Source organism: Rattus norvegicus, chromosome 4 (genome assembly GCF_036323735.1).
Source record: "Rattus norvegicus strain BN/NHsdMcwi chromosome 4, GRCr8, whole genome shotgun sequence".
Classification (NCBI taxonomy): Eukaryota; Metazoa; Chordata; class Mammalia; order Rodentia; family Muridae; genus Rattus; species Rattus norvegicus.
In genome coordinates, this window is record NC_086022.1 from 155,161,086 (window position 1) to 155,181,485 (window position 20,400).

Here is a 20,400-nt window from a genome sequence, read left to right on the forward strand (position 1 = left end):
ACACAAGGAAAAACAAGGTTGGGCCCTGGGTGCACAGGAACCTAATTCCAGGGCTTTCCCTGAAGCAGAGGCTGAGGCAGAATGTGCCCCACCCCCACCCTTACCCCAAGCAGACCTGGAGAGCTTCTTCCACAGCTCCCTGCAAGGAGACAGACCCCAGTTGTCCCAGCCAGCTGCCTGGGAGTCTCCAAGTCTAAAATTAGCCTGGAGCTCTCCACCCGAGCAGCTCCTCCTCTCAACTCTGGCAAACAGGGCCCTGCGGTGAGGTAATGACTGGGAGCCTGTCTGCCCTGTCCCAGGACAACAGGGGGTTAGGAAAAGGCACTAAAAGCAATCCCACCCTCCCACGTGGTCACCCTCTGGCTGCACCCTACAGAAACACAGGAGAAGCGGGGCCACCTGAAGTTTGACAGCTGTGTTGGGGGCTCTTCCCTAACACCTGCCTCCACAGATCCGCTCAGCACTAGCCTGAACTCTGGGGACTGCAACCAAGGGAAAACAAGCGTGATGTGTGCCAGGGTTTCCCCTTGTGCAGTCACATCATTATTCCCATGATCAGACTGCCACAGGGATGCTCATCAGGATGGCTCCTTCAGCGAGCAAGCCTGGAAGGAAGAATCCAGAACTCCAGCTCCCCAGCAGCAGCAAGGGAAACTGGCTCCCTGGATGGGCACCTCTGCCAAGGGCTTCCTCCCCATGGCTTTGCCGATGACTCACTAACTCCTACTTCTAATTCCCTCACTTCTGATGGTCTGGTCAAGCTGTGGCAGGAACTGCCAAAATTAGTGGGCAATTCCTCAGCCAGTCCCTGAACAGAGGTCTTCCCACTCCTGAGCTAAGCACACAGCAGCGTTTATGTGGTGGCTGCCCAGCAGGCAGGAGGAAAAGAGGGTGAGGCCCAAGGGTAGGGCCAGTTCAGTCTACAGCTCAGGCGTTTAGGGGAGGACTTTGAGGTTGAAGATAACAGTGACCAGGACTTAGGGAAATGCCCCCTAAAAGTTACTGAGTCTCTTCAGCTGAAGCACCCCCACCATCAGCCAACCTTAAGCCTTCCCCATAGACCCCCACCTGCAGTGGGAAAGGGGGGAGGTGGAAGACAGCAGCCATCTCAGGGATAGAAGTGTGTTAGCCCAGCCTCCCATCTCATGGGGTAACGCAAGTCTACACAGCAAGTGACTGTAGGGAGCCAGGATTTGAACCCGGGTATCTTCCCTAGCCTCTTTTTTTGCTAATCTTTCTCTGGCCACATTCAACGCGGGACACTGAAAGCTGAAGCAAATACTATTTCTCTGAGGACGATGTCAGAGTTAGATAAGACCAGGAGGAATCACAGTCAGGGAGGGCCCTGTGTTGACAAAGAAAGACTGAGCCCCAGACATCGAAGAGCAGAACTGACTCACTGAAAGACAGACAGCCAGTTCACACTGCAGCAAGACTGAAAATCGCACCGGACACCCAGCTCTACTAATGTAGTCAAGGGAGAAGAGGTTTACGTTTGTTCCACCCTCGCCTTTTACCTTTCTTTGTGGGGAGGGAAGAGTACTGGAGAGTGTGCCTAGGGTCGCACACATGATGCCAAGCGAGTGCGTAACCGCCAAGCTACATCCACAGCCTCTTTTCTTTTCCCTTTAGCCTTTATTTTGGTACAGAGTCTCCTTAAGTTACCAAGGTTGGCCTTGAACTCACTTTGCACCCAGGCAAGCCTTGAACTTGCCATTTTTCTGCCTCAGTTTCCCTCGTAGTTAGAATAACAGGTATACATAACCAGGCCAGGTCTTTTTCTTTCCCTTGATTTTTTAATTTTATTTTTAATCAGTTCTGAGTATAAGTCCCATCTTAGTTGCTGTGACATGAGATAAAAGCACATAGCCGCCATTAAAGGCCCCAGTTTAGGAGCCACTGACATGGCTCAGTAGGCAAAGGCATCTGCCACCAAGACCTGATGACCTAAAAAAAATTTTTTTTTGGTTCTTTTTTTTCGGAGCTGGGGACCGAACCCAGGGCCTTGCGCTTCCTAGGTAAGCGCTCTACCACTGAGCTAAATCCCCAGCCCCCTGATGACCTAAATTTAATCCCCAGGACTCACCTGGTGGAGATAACCAACTCCCAGAAGTTGTCCCCTGATTGCTACATGTGTGCTGTGACATGGGTACACACAGACAGACAGACAGACAGACAGACACACACACACCACAGACACACACACACACACACACACACACACACACACACACACACACACAATAATGGTTAAAGAAAAACTTTCAAAGGAGGAGAGGAGAGGAGCTCAACACTAAAATGGGTTCTGTTCTCGGGATGGGGCCCTAACGCAAAGGAATCTGTTGGATAAAGAATGTCAAGTCCTAGCCTGCCCCTTGCAATGTGAGAATTCAACATCAGAAGAACATCTTTGAGGCTGCTCTCTACCACTAATGTCAAAGCAGGTGTCAAAAGAGAAATTTCAGTAAAGCCACAGACTACCACTAACAGCACTTGTGTTGGGAACATGATCTACCTGCAACTAAGTAGCAATGACGTCAGCTGCCGCCCCACAGGTAAGAAAAGATAAACACAGGCTGGGGTGTTTTGCTCAATGGTAGAGTATCTTCCTAGCATGCATGATACACTGTGTTCTATACCCAGCACTAAGAAAATAAAATATCGGGGCTGGGGATTTAGCTCAGTGGTAGAGCGCTTACCTAGGAAGCGCAAGGCCCTAGGTTCGGTCTCCAGCTCCGAAAAAAAGAACCAAAAAAAAAAAAAAAAAAAGAAAAGAAAATATCACCTAAGGCAGTGGTTCTCAACTTTCCTAATACTGCGACCTTTTAATACAGTTCCTCATGTTGTGGTGAGCCCCCCCAGCCATAAAATTATTTTCACTGCTACTTCATAACGGTAACTTTGCTACTGTTACAAATCGTAATGTAAATATCTGTGTTTTCCCATGCTCTTAGTGACCCCCATGATCAACTGCCTAGGGGTTGCAGCAGGCAGGTTGAGAACCACTGACTTAAGAGGAGGAAGAAGAAAGCAGTAGCAGATAAAAGGGGAACAAAAGGGTTCTCAGGGGTCTGGAGCCCAGTTCTGCCATCTGCACAAGTTAATTAAAGTTTTCTAGGCCTTAATTCCTCATTGGTAAAGTCATTGACGTTGAGCAGACAGACTCGACTATAAAGAGTAAGTCAGATGAATTCGTAGCAATCACTTGGTAAACTGTGTTGCACACGCATCTCAGACTGCACAGAGACTCAGTCAGAGGATTTCTACGGTGGATGTCTGCCATGGGGCTAGAAAAGAATGCAGCTGTCAGTCATCTCAAAACTTCAACCTTTAAGACTTGGGGGTAGAGGATAGGTAGCCATATGATGTGTTAGAGACAGTGCCTTGAAACCAATCCAAAGCGTCACGGAGGGGATTTAAGAGCACCCTACAGGCTGCAGGTGTAGCTTAGTTGGTGCAGATTTGCCCAGCATGCCGGGCTCTATGCACAGGCTTGACATCCCAGCACTTGGGAAGGCAGAGGCAGGAGGATCGGAAGGTTAAGGTTATCCTCAGCTACATAGTGAGTTTAAAGACCAGCTTGAGCTACACATCTCTCTGGGAGCTGGGGGACCATCAGGCAATAACAGCAGTGCAACCTCAGAGGGAGCATGAACTCAAATCTAAGGCTGCCTCTTCAGGTCCTTGGCAAATGTGTGTAGAACAGTGCTATGACCTGCCCTAACAGAGCATCTCAGGCAGCTGAGGAGACAGACCCAGACCGACAAGTGTCATACAATTTAACTGCAGCAAAGTTCCAAGGAGGATGAGGTCCGCTGATTCTGAAAGAAGGCTCAAGAAAGAGGAATTCAAAGGGTGGGCAGGATTTGAAAAGCAAGCAGAGGGGAAGACAGCAGAACACAGCAAAGATGTGGGAGAAGGCTAGCCCAAGGCTTGGGGATAGTCACCACTCTCTAAACAGCACTGCCGCTGGATGGGACATCCAGTTTAAATGCTCTCTTTTACAGAGGAGCTCTTTCTGGCTTCTTTGTTACCACCCGATATCCATCCTCTGCAACTAAGAGGATGTTTAATTGGCAGAGAGTCCTCATCAATCAGCCCCTGAGAGCTTGTCAAAGCACTGGGGAAAACATTTAGGGAATTACTGTGTAAGGACTCCGGGATAGGGGTCAAGGGGCTGAGCAAGTCCCCAAAATCATAAGTGAACTATCTAAGGAGTAAACAAACTTCTGGAGAAAGAACCTAGAGTTTCACCGTGGGATTCTTACAGGTCCACCCACTCCACCAAGTGTTAAAAATCTCTGTACCAGAGAGCTATACGGGGGGCAATGCCTAAGTCCATCAGTCTAGAAATCCACAATCTCTTGGGGGAAGACAAACCCAGACAGAAATAACTCTGATGCAAGCAGACCTTGATAAGTGCTCTAATGGAGGAATAAAAAAAAAAAAAACTGCTGTGAGGGACTGGGGAGCAGAGGTTAATTCCAGCCAGGCTTTCAGGAGGCGAGGAAGGACCGATCCCCATCCGGACTTGTTTTGGGATCCAGGTTTATACTATTATGGGTCTCTCTCCAGGTCCAGAATAACCCTGAGTAGAGAGCTCAGAGGCAGCGGCTGGCTCTTACTGCCAGGAGGGAAGAACTTCCAGGACGGCAGGAAGGGCAGAAAGGACACTGAAAACCAGCAGCAACTTGTTAACATCTCTACCAGGCCCCCTTTTTCTGGATCACTGAAGGCCTTATAGTCTTGACATTCATCAGGTGCTTAATCATATCCTGTACCACTAAGACACCTGTTTTCAAAATGTCACCTGTTGGGAAGCCTCTTATCTCCACAAAGTCACTTTGGGCCACTGCCACATTCCTCCTCCTGGAATGTATCACCATCTAAAATCCTTCCCTGTTTGCTGGTATGATTATTTCCTGCCCTTCCCTTACCAGAAACCTAGGGTCTAAAAGGGGAGAAAAACCCTCTTAAATTTCATGACCCATACTATGCCCTCAATGGCCCGGACATTGCCTGGTACTTCACAAGTGCTCAGGAAATATTTGCTGAGTGCTGACTGGTCTCCCAATCCCTTGATATTGTTCTCCAGGGCTAGTGCAGTACCCAAATCCCAGAAATACGAGAAAAAGGAAGCACTTCCTTCTCACAAGAACACTTTAGAGACACTGGACTGATACAGCATGTCTTAATTATAATGGTCAGGGCAGAATGGAGCCAGGGAATCATGTCTGAAAGCCGTAACCTCGTATTTTTTCCTTTATTCCATCAAACTCTATCATATCTTTTCTTGGAAATGACTCAGCTGTTGTTCACCTCCCTGTCAAGCTAGACGCTTCGTTTCTACCCTTGGGGTCAACCACTGAGGTATTTTTTTGCTTGCAGAGGTCATTCATTCCTTCATTTGTTCATTCATTCATTCAAGACAAGGTCTATGTCACCTTAGCTGACCTGGAACTCACAGAGATCCACTTACCTCTGTCTGTTGAGTGCTACAATGAAGGGTCCATGCCTCGCATCAGGCATTTCTTTTTTAAGACAAGGTTGTAGCTAGGCATGATGGAGGCAGAAGCAGGCATTTCTGTGATGAGCTCCAGGACAGCCAGGGTTACACACTGCTATTTTGAGGGGACCTCATACCAGATGTGCAAAGCTGGCCTCAGATTTGCAGCAACCTGTCTGTTTCCTGAGCACTGGGATTACACGCGTGTTGTCACGACCAGATCCGAATATCTGTGACAAGCCGCCCTGTAAACTTCCAATAGCTTTATCTATGTACAGTCATAGATCCTGGAACGTACAAAAGTTCAGAAAATGGCTGAAGAATGGGAATACAAATTAGTAGATTTATTTAAAAAGAGACTTTCCTATCTCGAACTCTTACCTAATAGAGTTTATGTTGCTACAGGGCACGCCTTTAATCCTAGCACTCAGAAGGCAGAGGCCAGTAGATCTGGGCATTTGAAGCCAGTCTCATCTACAGAGCAAGTTCCAGGGCAAGTCAAAGCTATATAAAGAATCCCTCTCTATGTGGGTTTTTCTTGAAAAACAAACGAAAAAAATCTTAAAAATGTGTTTAAGACAACTTCTTTGGAAAAATACATCAGAATGCTTACAATACTGTAGGATGATGTCACAGGTGAGGCAGGTACAGGATAGAAGGAGGCCTGTCATTGGAGGAGAAGGAAGGATGGGCAGGAGAGAAGTTTGAAGGAAGAGGAGGAGACTAGGGGAGAGAGGAGGAGACAGGGCAGAGGAGAGGGAGAGAAGCCATGGCAGGTGATGTTAAGATTCTGCTCTGTGTATTTACAGGTTGTTATCAATGATCCTAAGGGATGGATGGTACCGGGCTTTGTATGTTTGAGTGGGCAATTATATCTTATCAATTGGATCTAAGATTATTGTGTTGTGTGTTCTTTTAGGGTTTGAGTGTAGGAAAGTGTGCGGCTGGGCTGTGTTTCCACCAAGATATCTAGCAGATATCTTGGGACACCGCGGCACGGACCTAGCGGGGTAAAAGACACCGTTACTCTTTATTAACATATATTTTTACAACAACACAATACTACATGCATAAAATATTACAATAGTGCCATATTACTAGCTTTTTTTTTTAATGGACACAACTAAGCCCTTCATAATGCTAAAAAAAAAAAAAAAAAAAAAGGTGTGGCCATCAGAGCAAGCCAATACAGGCCCCCTAGCTTTGGGGGCAAACAACAGTATCAGACTATAAATCTGCTTACAATTGTCAAAAGCATACAATTAATATAATATTTTAAAGGGATCTAAAATTGTTGAAGCAGAATCAAATAAGAACTCAGACAAGAAAAAAGTCACTAGAATGAAAAAAGGAGAGTAAAAGTCGAGTGCCCCCCCTTGGGTCCTTGCCCTCATCTTCCTCCCTGTTACAACTGTCACGGCTGAAAGTCATTCGCTGGGGCTGTCCCCCCATCCCCATCTCCTTTTCCCCACGGAGACCCAAGAACCGAGATTGAGCACTGGGCTTTGCCTCTGGTTCTGGAGAAAGTCCTTGGGGTCCCCCCTCCCTCTGCTAATCGTAGATCTAGCAGTGGCCAAGCCACCGGATGAGGCAACTGTACGAGGGTGTGTGTGAGTAGTGCCACACATCTCTGTGAACTCTGGCTGGCAGACAGACAAGTTGCAAAGGAGAGGAGGAAGGGATTTGTAAGAGGATCTCAGCAGAGACCTTTACTCTTCTGGGCAACTGCTTGTGTTGAGACCATGTTAGAGATGACAACGACCAGAGACCCTGGGAAAACTCCACCACTAAGAGTTTAGGCAACTGAGTCTTCTAGACTATAACCAAAGTATTAGAAAGAAAGAAAAAAAGAAAGAGGAGAGAGAGAAAGGGGAGGCAGGAAGGGAGGGAGGGGAGAGGAGGGGAAGGAGGAAGGAAGGAAGGAAGGAAGGAAGGAAGGAAGGAAGGAAGGAAGGGAGGAAAAGAAAAGAAAGATGGCTGTCCCCCTCAGCTCTAAGTGATGTGGAAGAGTACCATCCCAAACGGAATGAAGCTAAAGCTTTCAAATTTTTACATGGCTTTAGTTTCAATGTATCACCTCATTTTAAGGTTAATCTTCAGGGTCAATTTGACTCAATTATACCTGTGAATGGTACGAAAGTGTTTCCAGAAGTTTGATTGAGGAGAAAAGACCCAAATGGCCCCATCTTGTGCACCGGTCCCAAAATGAACACAGAGGAGAAGCAAGCACCCTGCTTTCATTTCTCCGTGCTTCTGAGTGGGAACACAAAGACTTCCATGGCCTTGCCACCATGGCTTCTCCAGCACCATGGACTGTACCCCAAACTATTCGCCAAAATAAACCCTTCTTGCCTGTCCTAGTTACTTTCCTGTCGCTGTGATAAACACTAGGGCCAAAACCAACAAGCTATGGCAGGAACCCAGAAGCAGGAAGTGGAGCAGAGATCCCGAAGGAGGCCCACCGGCTCCCTTCCTCTGGTTTGCTATCTACTGACCTTACTTACACAGGAGGATACCGCCTCCTACTTCAACTAGCAAGCAAGAAAATACCCCACAGACATGGCTGCTGGGAGCCAACGGAAGCAATCATGAGTTGAGGGTCCCTCTCCCGGGTTTGTCGCATTGACAATGTTAGCCACCTTGTTTCCTTCAGTCACTTTTGACAGGTTTCTTTTTGTCATAGCAACAAGAAAAGGAATTGATACAGTTCCTTCTAACTTTTTATTGTCTTTAATCATTTAATGTTTTTAATCATTAAAAATAAATTTATTTTATCGAATAAATAAATAAGACCCATGGCAAGTTAAAGCTAAGATTTAAATTTTTTTCTTTTATTGTTTGTTTCAGACAGGCTCTCACTACGTAACCTGTTATCTCCTTTTATGTGGATCAGCCTGACCCACTATAATCCAATTTAAGAGTACTGTGCATGCTCCTGCCCTTCGGTGCTTTCCGTCCTCAGCATGTAGTCCAGAGCATGAAATGTAATATGTAATGTGTGTAATGACAGGCTGTGGTTGCCAACTAGAGCGCTTTCCTGTCCTACCACAATAGCGTGCAGTCCCTGAAAGTCTCTGACTGCTGTGCTACCCCCTAATACAATGCAAATATGTGCCTAAGGCAAGGATGGACAAACAGACTCCTCAGTGCTAACATCTCGACAGAGAAGAGTGGCTGCAAACTGTGCTTCCAGTGGTAGCAGGGGCTGGGCAGCGATGTTAGGAGGCAGGCACAGGTGTAGGCTACCTTGAAAAAGCACAGTCACACAGGGATGGTCGGGGAATATACCAATTCACCCTTGCCGGCCTGAGCATTCTCCATTTGGTCCAGCCTGGAAACTTCAAAGAGGAAGAAGCGAAGCCTGTCGTTCACTGAACTCTTAACGTCCTGACGTCTAGTCACCTGTATGTGATAGACTCATTAACCTCACGCATTAAGTTCTACAGCAAGCAGTGTGACCTCCGACCCAGCTGAGGCGTCTGAGGCTTGGAAAGGAGTCACCCTAAGCGAGGTCCTAAATCGGTGAGTAACGGAATTGGGATTAAAACCCTGCCTTGCCTTTAGTTCCACATTTTCCAGGAACTATCAAGGTTTCATTCTATTCGGCTCTCTACAAAGAAAAAAGGGAAATGTTCCACAGACATTTTCCCTTAAGTTTTTGAATGAGTCATCTCAATTACCATTTAAAGATTTACAAATTGAAAACTGAAAAACACATTAGTCAATTTCCCGGGTGCTTATATAGAAAATCTTTTGGAAGTCCTTTCTCTATGCCTACCCTCCCCATTCCCCTCTCTTTCCTTCCTTCCTTCTTTATTTTTATTTTATGAGCGTTGGTGTTTTTCCCGCATGTGTCTCTGTGTGAGTGTCAGAAGCCCTGGAACTGGAGTTACAGATGGGCATGAGCTGTCACGTGTGCTGGGAATTGAACTCAGGTCCTCTGGAAGAGCAGCAGTGCTCTGGACTGCCATCTCTCCATACGGCACCCCCCTTTTTTTGAGACAAGGTCTCACTCTATAGCTCTGCCTGCCTGCCGGACACTCACTGTGTAGACCTCAAACTCCCAGAGATCCACCGGCCTGTCTCCCACGTGCAGGGATGTGCAGTATCACACCAGGGATCTTTTCTTCTCCCTTTCCCATCCCAGCCTCTTCTAAAGGCCTTACCTTACAAAGCACCATCTACCTACTATTACAGCAGAACACAGCATGCCCTGTACTAGGTGACACAAGAACACGGTTTAAAAGAAATGGAGGCCAAGCATTGTGGCACAATGTCTGTTAGTTCAAGGCTAGCCTAGGCTATAGAGAGCTTTAAAGGGGCAGGGAATAAGACGGATATAATGATATTATGATGCAAATCTATAATCTCAACACTCAGAAAAATGGAAGCAGGAGACAGGTTCAAGGCCAGTGTAAGCTGTATGGAGAGACCAGCTCAGAAAACAAAATGAAAACAGTCAGTTGGAGGAAGAGATGAGCAAAGTCTCTTCCCTGATCTGTTTCTCAGGGAAGGACCTCTGATGTCTGTGACTCTAGGGATCTGTCAGCCATGGGTCGGGCAGCAGACATCACACCCGTGATCTTTCCGATACTCTCATGTCTCTCTTGACATTTAGTGCCCATGAGATAAATTGAGTTTTTTAGCCTTCCTGGGTGGACTGTGTGACCAGCAGTGCTGGGAAGCACCCAAGCCTTACTGAATTCGCCGTGTTTATGTTACTTTGCAACAACAGTGGCTCAGGCCCCAGCGTCTGCCAGTAAATCCTACATTTTTAATGGTCTTTTGGTACAAAGAGGTGAGAATTTATTTTTGGATGACATTCAAATTTCCAATTGGCGCTTTTTTTAAGTGGAGATAATTTTCCAGATGTTTCTGTTTTTAAATCCAGAATCTTCGCTGTACACCAGCCAGCCTGTTGTACTTCGTCTACCTGCTCTGCACTGTCTTTGCAATAATCTCTCAGGGTAGTGGGCCAGAGGCTTTTTTTCAAATGTTTCTACCTATACTGTAGTACTTTTATTGCCTTTTAAGCCTTGATTAAGTTAAGTGGCTTGTAAGAGCCACAGGCTGTTACGATGATAGAGACTAAAAATACCTGTAGGACACAAAAGAGAAATTAGGATGGGCATAAAAGTAAGAGAGAGGGGCTAGAGAGACGGCTCAGCGGTTAAGAGCACTGACTGCTCTTCCAAAGGTCCTGAGTTCAAATCCCAGGAACCACATGGTGGCTCACAGCCATCGGTAATAGGATCTAATGCCTTCTTTCTGGTGTGTCTGAGGACAGTGACAGTGTATTCACATTAAATAAATAAATAAATAATTTTTAAAAAAGTAATAGAGAAATTCAGATCTGCAGTTGGGAGCATAGCTCAGGAGTAGAACACTGGCCTAACAAACATGAGGTTCTGGGTTCCATAACTAATACTATGAAGGGCAGGAAGCAGAAAGGGAGGGAAGGAAGGAGGAGGAAGGGGAGGGGAGGGGAGGGAGAGGGAAGGGGGAGGGGAGAACGAGGGGGGGAGAGGAAGGGGAGGGGGGAGGAGGGAGGGGAGGGGGAGGACAGAGGGAGGGAGAGTAAGCAGATTACAAATCAGAAAATCTCTTACGAATTTCTCCATGGGAAGAAAGAATGAAATTCTAAGGCTTTCTAATACCCAAAGAAAGGGAGAAACCAGGGCAGCCAGCTTGACCAATAAAACCTAAAACTGCTCAAGATAAACACAACTATTCAGTATCAAACTGGAAGTAAATATTTTGGGGGGGTTTCATACACAATAAAAGCAAAAGCCCCCAATTCTAACCTCATAGCAGTTCTGGTGGTGAACCACAGGGCTGTTTCTCACAGCAGCTGGGTCCCTAGCCCTCCTTAGCCACTGATGGCACTGCCACATCAATTATGCCAGAGTGCCTATGACACAGTGAAGTCTTAATGTACTCCAGCTATAGGCTGTCATGGGGACAAGAAAATTATTTTTAGAGTCATTAAGAGTATTTTAAAGCCAAGTGTGGTGGCACACACAGTAATATTAGTACTTGGGAGATAGAAACAAGATCAGGAAATCAAGGTCAGCTTCAGGTATACAATGAGTTTGAGGCCAGCCTGAATTACAAGAGACCATATGTCTGAAGAAAAACTTGTGTGTGTGTGTGTGTGCGCGCGTGTGTGCGTGTGTCTGTGTGTGTGTGTGAAACTTATATAATAAATAACACACTGTATGATTCCATTTGTGACATATAAAAACATCTCAATTTAGACCAACCTAGATTAATTAATTTATCTATGCTGGTGCCAGGGGTTAAAAGAGAAGCCAAGGGGGCCTTACAGAATTGGTGTCTCTTCATTATGGTTGGCTACCCAGATACACTATATATCAAGCTACACACTTAGAGAGCACCCCCTCCCCGTGTGTGTGTGTGTGTGTGTGTGTGTGTGTGTGTGTCTGTATGTGTGCATCTTACATCAAAAGGCTTTTCAAACCTAGGAGCTGGAGCATGGCTCAGGGTTAACAGCATGTATGGGGCTCTTGCAAAGGACCTAGGTTGGATTCTTGTACCCATCAGGCAGCTTACAACTACCTGTACCTCCAGCCAGGAGGGGATGGCATCCGTGAGCACACATACAAACATATACAGGTAAAATAATAACAATCTGGGCATGGTGCCACATGTGCGTGCGTGCACCCAGGACTGAGGAGGCAGGCGGATCTCTGTGAGTTCAAGGTCAGCCTGGTCTACATAGAGTTCCAGATCAGGCAAAGCTACAAAGTGAAACTGTCTCAGATAGATAGATAGATAGATAGATAGATAGATAGATAGATAGATAGATAGATAAATGGATGATTGATAGTGATAGATAGATAGATAGATAGATAGATAGATAGATAGATAGATAGATAAGTAGGTAGATAGGCAGGCAGGCAGACAACAGACAGACAGACAGGATAAATAGGCAGGTGGGCAGGCAGGCAGAATATTTTTGTTTTGTTTTGTTTTGTTTTGTTTTGTTTTGTTTCCAAGACAGGGCTTGCTTCCAAGACCACCTTTCTTTAAAGCTAGGGATGTAGGTATAGTGGTACAAAGTCTTAGCTCAAACTCCAGCATGGCAAACATAATTAACACAAGCCTTTTTGTTTATCTAATGAACACTTCCAACCTTTGCAGAACCCAAAGCCAAAGATGTAGCTGTTGGTAGCGTGCTCGCCTAACACACAGGAAGCCCTGCTTATCCTCCACACCACGTGAAAGAACCGGGTGCAGCAGGGCATGACTGTAATCCCAGGTATTAGATTCGCTCAGGAAGCAGAGGCAAAAGGTCATCATGGGCTGCATCAGAAACTGGAGGCTAGCCTGGGACACATGAAGCCCTGTCAAAAAGGAAGGAAAGAAAAGCAGAACCTATGAATACAATTAATAAAAGCCCCAACATGCTTTGCTCAGAATACACAATCTACCCATTCAGTCTAACACCCTTTACAGAGCCATCCAACCTTAGCTGTCCCAGTAGTAGTCTTTTGTACTAGCTAATCTATAAGTCTATCAATCAGGTAGAGCAAAAGGTCAAAGGAAGACCGCATCACGGCTTAAATACATGGTTGGCCTGGTTTAGATCTCACCGTCTTGGAGACTTTCTAGTGGAAAGTTTCTTGAGGGGGAAGGGTCTGAGGCGGTGGAAATGGGTAGACACTAGACTGTGCAGCAACTCCAGGAACAGCCTCCAGGCCCCCTTCCAAAGCAAACTCCATGGTGGCCGCTCTGCTCCGTAAAGCTCAGCACAGCGCTGGAGGGCCAGGCCAGATTCTGTGGCCTGGAAAATTACTGTAGTGCACCTTCCCACCTCCAGTGAACCAGCACAGAGGCAGGCGGCCGTTTCAGAAGACCTAGTGCTGGAAAGTAGGAGACTCATACCCTGAGCCATGCGGAGGACGCCGTTTCCGGCAGCTCCAGGGCCACCACACTTAGATTAAGGATCCCTGGGTGGGGAACAGAGGGATGACTTGCCAATATACCCACTGGCTTCTTCAGAACAGGCTCGGCAAAAGCCGGATGAAGGGCAGACACAAATAAGAGCACAGTCTCCTCTCGCCAAACACAGCACGAACTGCACAATTCTTTTTAAGATTTTTTTAAAATTTTTTTAATTATGTGTGTATGTCTATGTGGAAGTGCTTGGTGACTTCAGGTGCCCTCCGAGGCTCTGATCCCCTCAGAGTTGCCCAACAAAGGCTATGTACTGAGCCATCTCGCCAGCTCCAAGTTGCTTAATTCTTATCTTTGACATTCATATTTGAAAGCATTGGGGATTCTTATCTTTGACATTCATATTCAAAGGCAGTGGAGATTATGTAAATGGTGGAAAACAGAACAAAAATTCCTTGTTTTTATTCTTGAGTTGATCAATGACAAATTACTCTCTGGCTAATGGAAATTACTAGGTGCTTTAAAAACTAGAAATGCCCAATGGTTACCAGAGGTATTTAAAAAAAATAAATAACTTGGGCTGGAGAGATGGTTCAGTGGTTAAGAGCACCGACCGTTCTTCCAGGTCCTGAGTTCTAATCCCAGCAACCACATGGTGGCTCACAACCATCTGTGATGGGATCCCATGCCCTCTTCTGGTGTGTCTGAAGGCAGCTGCAGTGTACTTATATATAATAAATAAACAAATCTAAAAAAAAAATAATTTATTACTCTCTGTGCATGGGTGTTCTGTCTGCATATATGTCTGTATGAGGGTGTCATCCCCTGGAACTGGAGTTACGGTATGAACCTCCATGTGGTCGCTGGGAATTGAACCTGAGTCCTCTGGAAGAGCAGTCAGTGCTTTTAACTGCTGAGCCATCTCTCCAGAACTGGTTACCAAAGGTGTTTAAGCAAATACCCGGTATGCGCCCAGAACTGAGAACTAATTTGAAGGCGCCCACAGCACCCAGTTTACAAAGTACAGAGACGCAAGCAGGGCACAGGAGAAAGGAGCCAGTGGTTCTTTGGGAAAGAACAGCATCAGATAGCAGGAGCCGTGCTGTGCTGCTCTCCTCTGCTGTGAGGTTCCTCGCCAAGCTGTACTACCCCTCCTTTGCCCACACATCTGCCCCATTGTGTCTCCCTGCCACCTGCTTCTCAGGTTACGGCTCTGCCCTGGGTTACCTTTAGCAGAGGAAGTTTGTGTCCTTTCAAGTAGAATGGCTGTGGTGATATGGTCTGCCAGACATCAGTGGGTATCCCTCCCCTCAGTATACTCAAGCCTACCACAAGGGCCAGCTAGAAAGGTAGGATGATCCAAGAGGCAGCAACAGCCAATTAGCTTCCTAGGTGTGAGAGCGCTTTGTTCAGTAAGTTAACCTGGTACTTGGTTAGGAGCATGCCAGGCCAAGCTCTATAAAGAAACCAGTATATACTGTGGACACTATTCCTCTGTGCTGGCTTTGTACCAAATGTCATCTCTTGGCTCCAACTTGACCCCAACTGTAAGCCCATTATATAGCAAGGACCCTAGAAACCATTTTAGTACAACTTCTGTCTTCTGGCAAAACCTTGACCCGATTCAATATGAAGAAATGGATATAACTTGGTTTTTGTTGGTTAGCTGGTTGTTGTTTTGTTTTGAAGACAGGCTGTAGCCCTGGCTGTCCTGAAATTTGCTCTATAGACCGGGCTGGCCTCAAACTCACAGATCCACCTGTCCCACCGTGCCTCCCGAGTGCTGGGATTAAAGGCGTGTACCACCACACCCCACTATAAATACAACCTATTAAAGCCTACCTGAACGGAGAACCCATAACAGTCTGCTCCCTGCGCTGCTATTCATCCAGTACACAGTGGTTATTAGCACACTGAAATACCTGGGTGCATGTCTGAATGCAACTGTCACCACGGGTCCCCTGAGCACCACCATGGTGATCTACCCCAAGAGCTGGGATGTGGCTCAGTCTTTCACAGTTGAACCTCATCCTTCATCATCTACATACCCTCTGTCTTACCACTCAGCTGCTCTGTATTCCCAAGTTCTAACTTTTCCCTGACTCCTGGTCTTTGCTGCTTAAGCAAAGCCTTCTCTCTGTCCTCCATCAGAGCCTCCTTCCCCCCATTTGAGTTTCTTCTAAGGCAGGGTCTCACGTAGCACAGGCTGATCTTGAAGAGTTAGTATAGAACGTTGCCCTTGAACTTCTGATCCTCCTCTCTCCACCTCAGAGCGCCATGACTTGAGGCATGCACCACATCTGGCTTTCTATGGTCCTGAGGATCGAACCCAGAGCTTCCTGCACACTAGGCAAGCACACTACCAACCGAGCTACACCCCCAGCCTCCGTTCATCATTTTTTAACTAAGCGTATGTTGTCTGCATCAAGGTAAGTGCGCCATGTGCCTGCCATGCTGGTAGAGGCCAAAGGAGGGCACTAGATCCTGGGTACCCGAATGAAAATTATTGTGAGCTCCCATGTTGATGCTGGGAACCAACCCTAGGTCCTCTGCAAGAACAGCAGGGCTCTTAACCACTGAGCCATCTCTCCAGCCTCGATTCATTGGAATCTTACCAATGCCTCACCATCTCCCCAGATGTCTCCACTTCTGTGAAATTACTTGAAAGCTGTGTCCCATTTTCAGAAATAACACAGCAACATCTTTCTACTTTTCAAAAGCTTAATGCTCGGTATTTTGGCTGTTTTCATATAAGCACCTGGTTAGTTCTACTCCTAGACAGAAAGCTGTAGAAGTGTGTGTGTGTGTGTGTGTCCACGCGTGCATGCTTGCCTAGTGTTATGTCAACAACACAGGCTGTAGTCATCAGAGAGGAAGTCTCAACTGAGAAAATGTCTCAATAAGACTAGGCTATAGGCAAGCCCATAGGGCATTTTCTTAATTGGTGATTGATGTAGAAGTATAGGCCAAATAAACCCTCCCCTCCCCAATTGACTTACGGCCATGAAGTTTCATCACAGCCATAGCAATCCTAATTAAGACACCGTGTCATGGTCATCATATCTAAATGTCCTAGCATAGCCAGGCAGTGGTGGCACACACTTTTAATCCCAACACTCAAGAGACAAGGGCAGGTGAATCCCAGTGAATTCAAGGCCACCCAGGTCTACAGAGCTCGTTCCAGGACTACATGGAGAAACCCTGTGTGGAAAAAATAAGTAAATAATAAATTGACCGGTATTGAGCTGTGTATTAAACAGACAACTGAGTGAACGGCTGTAATCCTTTCAGCCAAGGGACCCTGTGTTCTATTTATTAATGATGGTAGCTGTTTTCCTTTAAAGCGACCCCAATCGTGGTGTGGTTACATCTATTTCTGCATATGGAGTCCAAATTGCACACCATCCATATCTCAAACCACTGGGTTATTTTGTGACGATGGAGCAGGAAGCACACTCCCCTGTCATTACTTGGCCACCCTACAGTTTGTGACTGCCATTCTCTATACACTTTTGCAGTGCTAAACCAATATACCCTCACATGGGAACAAGCAAATGACAGGTTCTGGGCAATGGAAGCCAGCCCCACAGATGACAGGAAGGCGGGTGGTGGACTGAGTTGGCAGACATTGCTAAAAAGTGGCCGGGTGGCTCACTGGGAAACGGGGCCAGGCTGGGGTCCTGGTTGCTGTGGTCAAGCCCTGGGTAGTCCTAGGAGGAGCAGCTTTACTGCTCTGGTTGCCGTTGGTATGCAGGGTGTGGCGGAGGGAGCACTACAATCCCCTCCCTACTTCTCCACCCCTAATTCCGTCCTCCCTCCCCTGAGGAATGGCTCTGACACAGCACAAGAGGGAATTTTGATGCAAAGCATCTGAGCTCCTTGTTTTTTCCAGAGCTGAGGACCGAACCCAGGGCCTTGGTAGGCAAGTACTCTACCACGGAGCTAAATCCCCAACCCCCCCATCTGAGCTTCTTAATGAACAAAAAGAATGAAGCCAGGGATGGTGACACAGGCACTCGGTGGGAGGCAGAAGCAGGCAGATCTCTGAGCTCATGGCCAGCCTGGTTTAGAGTTCTATATAGCCAGAGATAAACAGAAAAACCTTGCCTTGAAAAAAAGCAAAAAAAAAAAAAGGTTAAAAAAATGTATATATCTCACCCCATAAGGAAATCAAGGCAGGATCAGGGCACAGTGGGTGGACCTCAGGGTAAAAGGTATCTAAGAGGAAACTGTGATCTTCAGTGATCTTTAGGTTCTTGTTAGAAATCACAAGCAAAACTGGGCATGACGGTGCACACCTTTAATCCCAGCACTTGGAAGGCAGAGGCAGGTGGATCTCTTAGTGCAAGGCCACTCTGGTCTACAGGGTAAGTTCCAGGACAGCCAGGGCTACACAGAGAAACCCTGTCTTGAAAAAAACCAGACAGACAGACAGACAGACATCACAAGGAAGAATCTGCCCACACTCAGGAAAATGAGGAAGGAAGATTTTTAAAATCAAGCCCAGCCTGCAAGTTACTGCAGCCTGGGATACGGAGTGAGCGGCTGTCTCAAAAGAAAGAGAAAGAAACCGCAAGGAACGCGAAGTCGATTTTGGAATAAGACGCTGGGAACACATTTTTGGAGAAAGGTCAGTTTGGAAAAAAAAATAATGTTTTTAAATAAAAACTTAAAAGCCCACGAGTCTGGTATGAAGAGGACGGCAGGAGCCAGAGACTGGGAGCCAGAGTGCAGCTTATTAGGGCCACCTGGATGGACCTGGTCTCCGAGGAGAAAGCACACCTGGGGCCAAGGACAGGCGAAGATGAGCAAAGGCACGGACTTCGGGCCCACCAAGCGACTGCTCTCCTGAATAACTTATGTAGACTATCCCACTATACGCTGACAAAGGTGTTCTGAGGAAGAGAGGAGTGCACACCTCCCACCTTTACACACTCCAAGAAAGTTCAGCCACCTGCAACAAAACCTGAGGAGGAAGGGTGGGGTGGTCAAGGGAAGGAAGACTTCTTTGTAGGACTACCTGCTTGTGGCCCAGTGCAACCTTCTTGCCCAGGTAGGGGCAAGTGACTGGGGCCATACAGTCTCCATATCCCAACTGAGAGGGGCCCTGGAGATCGTGCAGGCCAGATTCCTCTTCCCTCTTGATCTCTAGCTACAGCCGATCCCCCGTGGCAGCCAGTCTCCTAGCTCACAGTCAGAATTATGCCCATGGCCACAAAGAGGCAGGGCTATAAGCATCCGTCTCCAAACTGATCCTGCTTAGTTACTGACGAGGACAATAATTTCTTCTTCGGGGCCACAAAAGACAAACCACCACATCCAAGTAAGGGAAAAGCTGTTGATCAAGTATCTACCGGGAGGGTAGTCTTTGAGTTTCTTAAAACAGGAAAATGAAACCCAGTGAGAAGATGAAGTAGAACTTCCCCCTCAAGACTGGAGAAAGGCACCTGACCCTTCTGGAAACTTCTCTACTACTCCTTTCTGGCTACTAGACGACTTTTAATTTTATTAAGCCTATCAAAGATATATTGAAAGTCACTGTGGATAATAATCATATCCATTGAAAAGGGGAAAGGCCATCTCCTCCCGTTTTCCTAAGCAGACACTTGAGTGCTTTTATGAAATAAAAATACAAGTAGGAATTTACTCATGACAGGGTTGCCTTGGGCGAAGTCTGGGGAGTTGGTTAGATCCGCGGGTTTTGCGGGAATGTGAAAACACTGGAGGCAGTCTGAACCAGCAGAGAACCACGCATTCAGGAGGTGGGACCCTTGGAAACAGAGGCGCACGCAAGGCGGGAAGGCCAGGCGTCTGTCTCGGAGGTGCTATTTGAAAAGAAACCCCCGAAAGTTCAGCTGGAGGGGAAACAGAGAGTCAACCACGCCGGCAAGCCAAGGGCAAAGTTGAAGCGGCGCCGACCGCAGCTTGCGGCCGAGTGCGCGCAGCCCTGGAGCCCGCGCTCGTAAACGGCGCGTTTCTCTGTTCGCGAGGCTGTGGATTCCGCACGGTGGAAGGCGCCCCAGACCTTCACCAGCGCTCCGGATGTCCCGAGAGCGTCCCGGCTCCACTCTGCCCTGGATGGGCAAGCCAGGATCAGAGACCCTAGGCGGCCCGGACAAGCCCTGGTCCCCGGGAAAGCGCGGGGCGGCGCCGGCACCTGGAATCTACTCCGAGAGGCGGGTCCCCGCCCCGAGCGCCCGCCCACCTCCGCCACCTCCTCGCCCCCCGGCGCTACTTACTGTGGTTCAGGGGGTTCCCGCCGACCTGGGCCGACGCTACCAGCTCCAGATACAGAGTCCAGAGTCCCACCGAGACCACGGCCAGCAGCAGCAGCAGCCGGAAGCGCCTCCTTAGCAGCTTGATCGGGCGCAAGAGCAGCATCAGCAACGCCACGCGGGGGCTCCCCATGGCGCTATGCCCTGCGGGCCGCCCTAGCATGGGCTACCCGCCCGTCGCCCCGGCCGGGCTCCGCCGTTCAGCGCGGCGCACAGCCAGTCTCCCCGGGTCGCACTCCAGCCGACCGCCCACTCATGCTCAGCGCGCAGAGGTGATCCTCCGCTGCGCGGGTGCCTCGCAGGTCTTTCTCCGGCCGCGGAGTCGAGCTCCTCCTCCCCAAGTGTCCGCTCCACGCCTCTCCTCGTCGCAGGCCCGCCACCTCCCTCCCTCTCTTCTTTCTCACTCCTGCACTCTGCCCAGGAGGCTCTCCTAGTTGCCCGCCGGCCCCCGCGCTTGCTTGCTGCAGTTAGGGCGCTTTCTCTCAGCTCCGAGCATTACCTTACACCCTACCTGTCCCGCCCACGCCTTGGCCCCGCCCCGAGGCGCAGGTGGGCCCCGCCCCCTAGGTTGAGGGAAGGGGAGTGGTGGGGCCAGAGAGCTGGTCCCTGACGTAGTCACCTGCTTGGGTTTATGGCGGGAGGGTGTGTGAGGTGTGTGATGAGGGATATGGGAATGAAAGGAGATGCGAGTTAAGACAT

At 47.9% G+C, this 20,400-nt stretch overlaps 1 protein-coding gene across 2 annotated transcripts in view; it reads right to left on the reverse strand.

Moving 5' to 3' along the window:
• B4galnt3 (beta-1,4-N-acetyl-galactosaminyl transferase 3) overlaps window positions 1-20,170 on the reverse strand; it is a 99,995-nt gene extending 79,825 nt beyond the window's left edge. The window contains exon 1 of one of the 2 annotated variants that reach the window (XM_006237267.5): window positions 19,666-20,170. In XM_006237267.5, coding sequence (XP_006237329.1) covers window positions 19,666-19,864 — 199 coding nt within the window. In that variant the 5' untranslated portion in view covers window positions 19,865-20,170. 2 annotated transcript variants of the gene reach the window in all.
• Window positions 20,171-20,400: the final 230 nt, after the last annotated feature.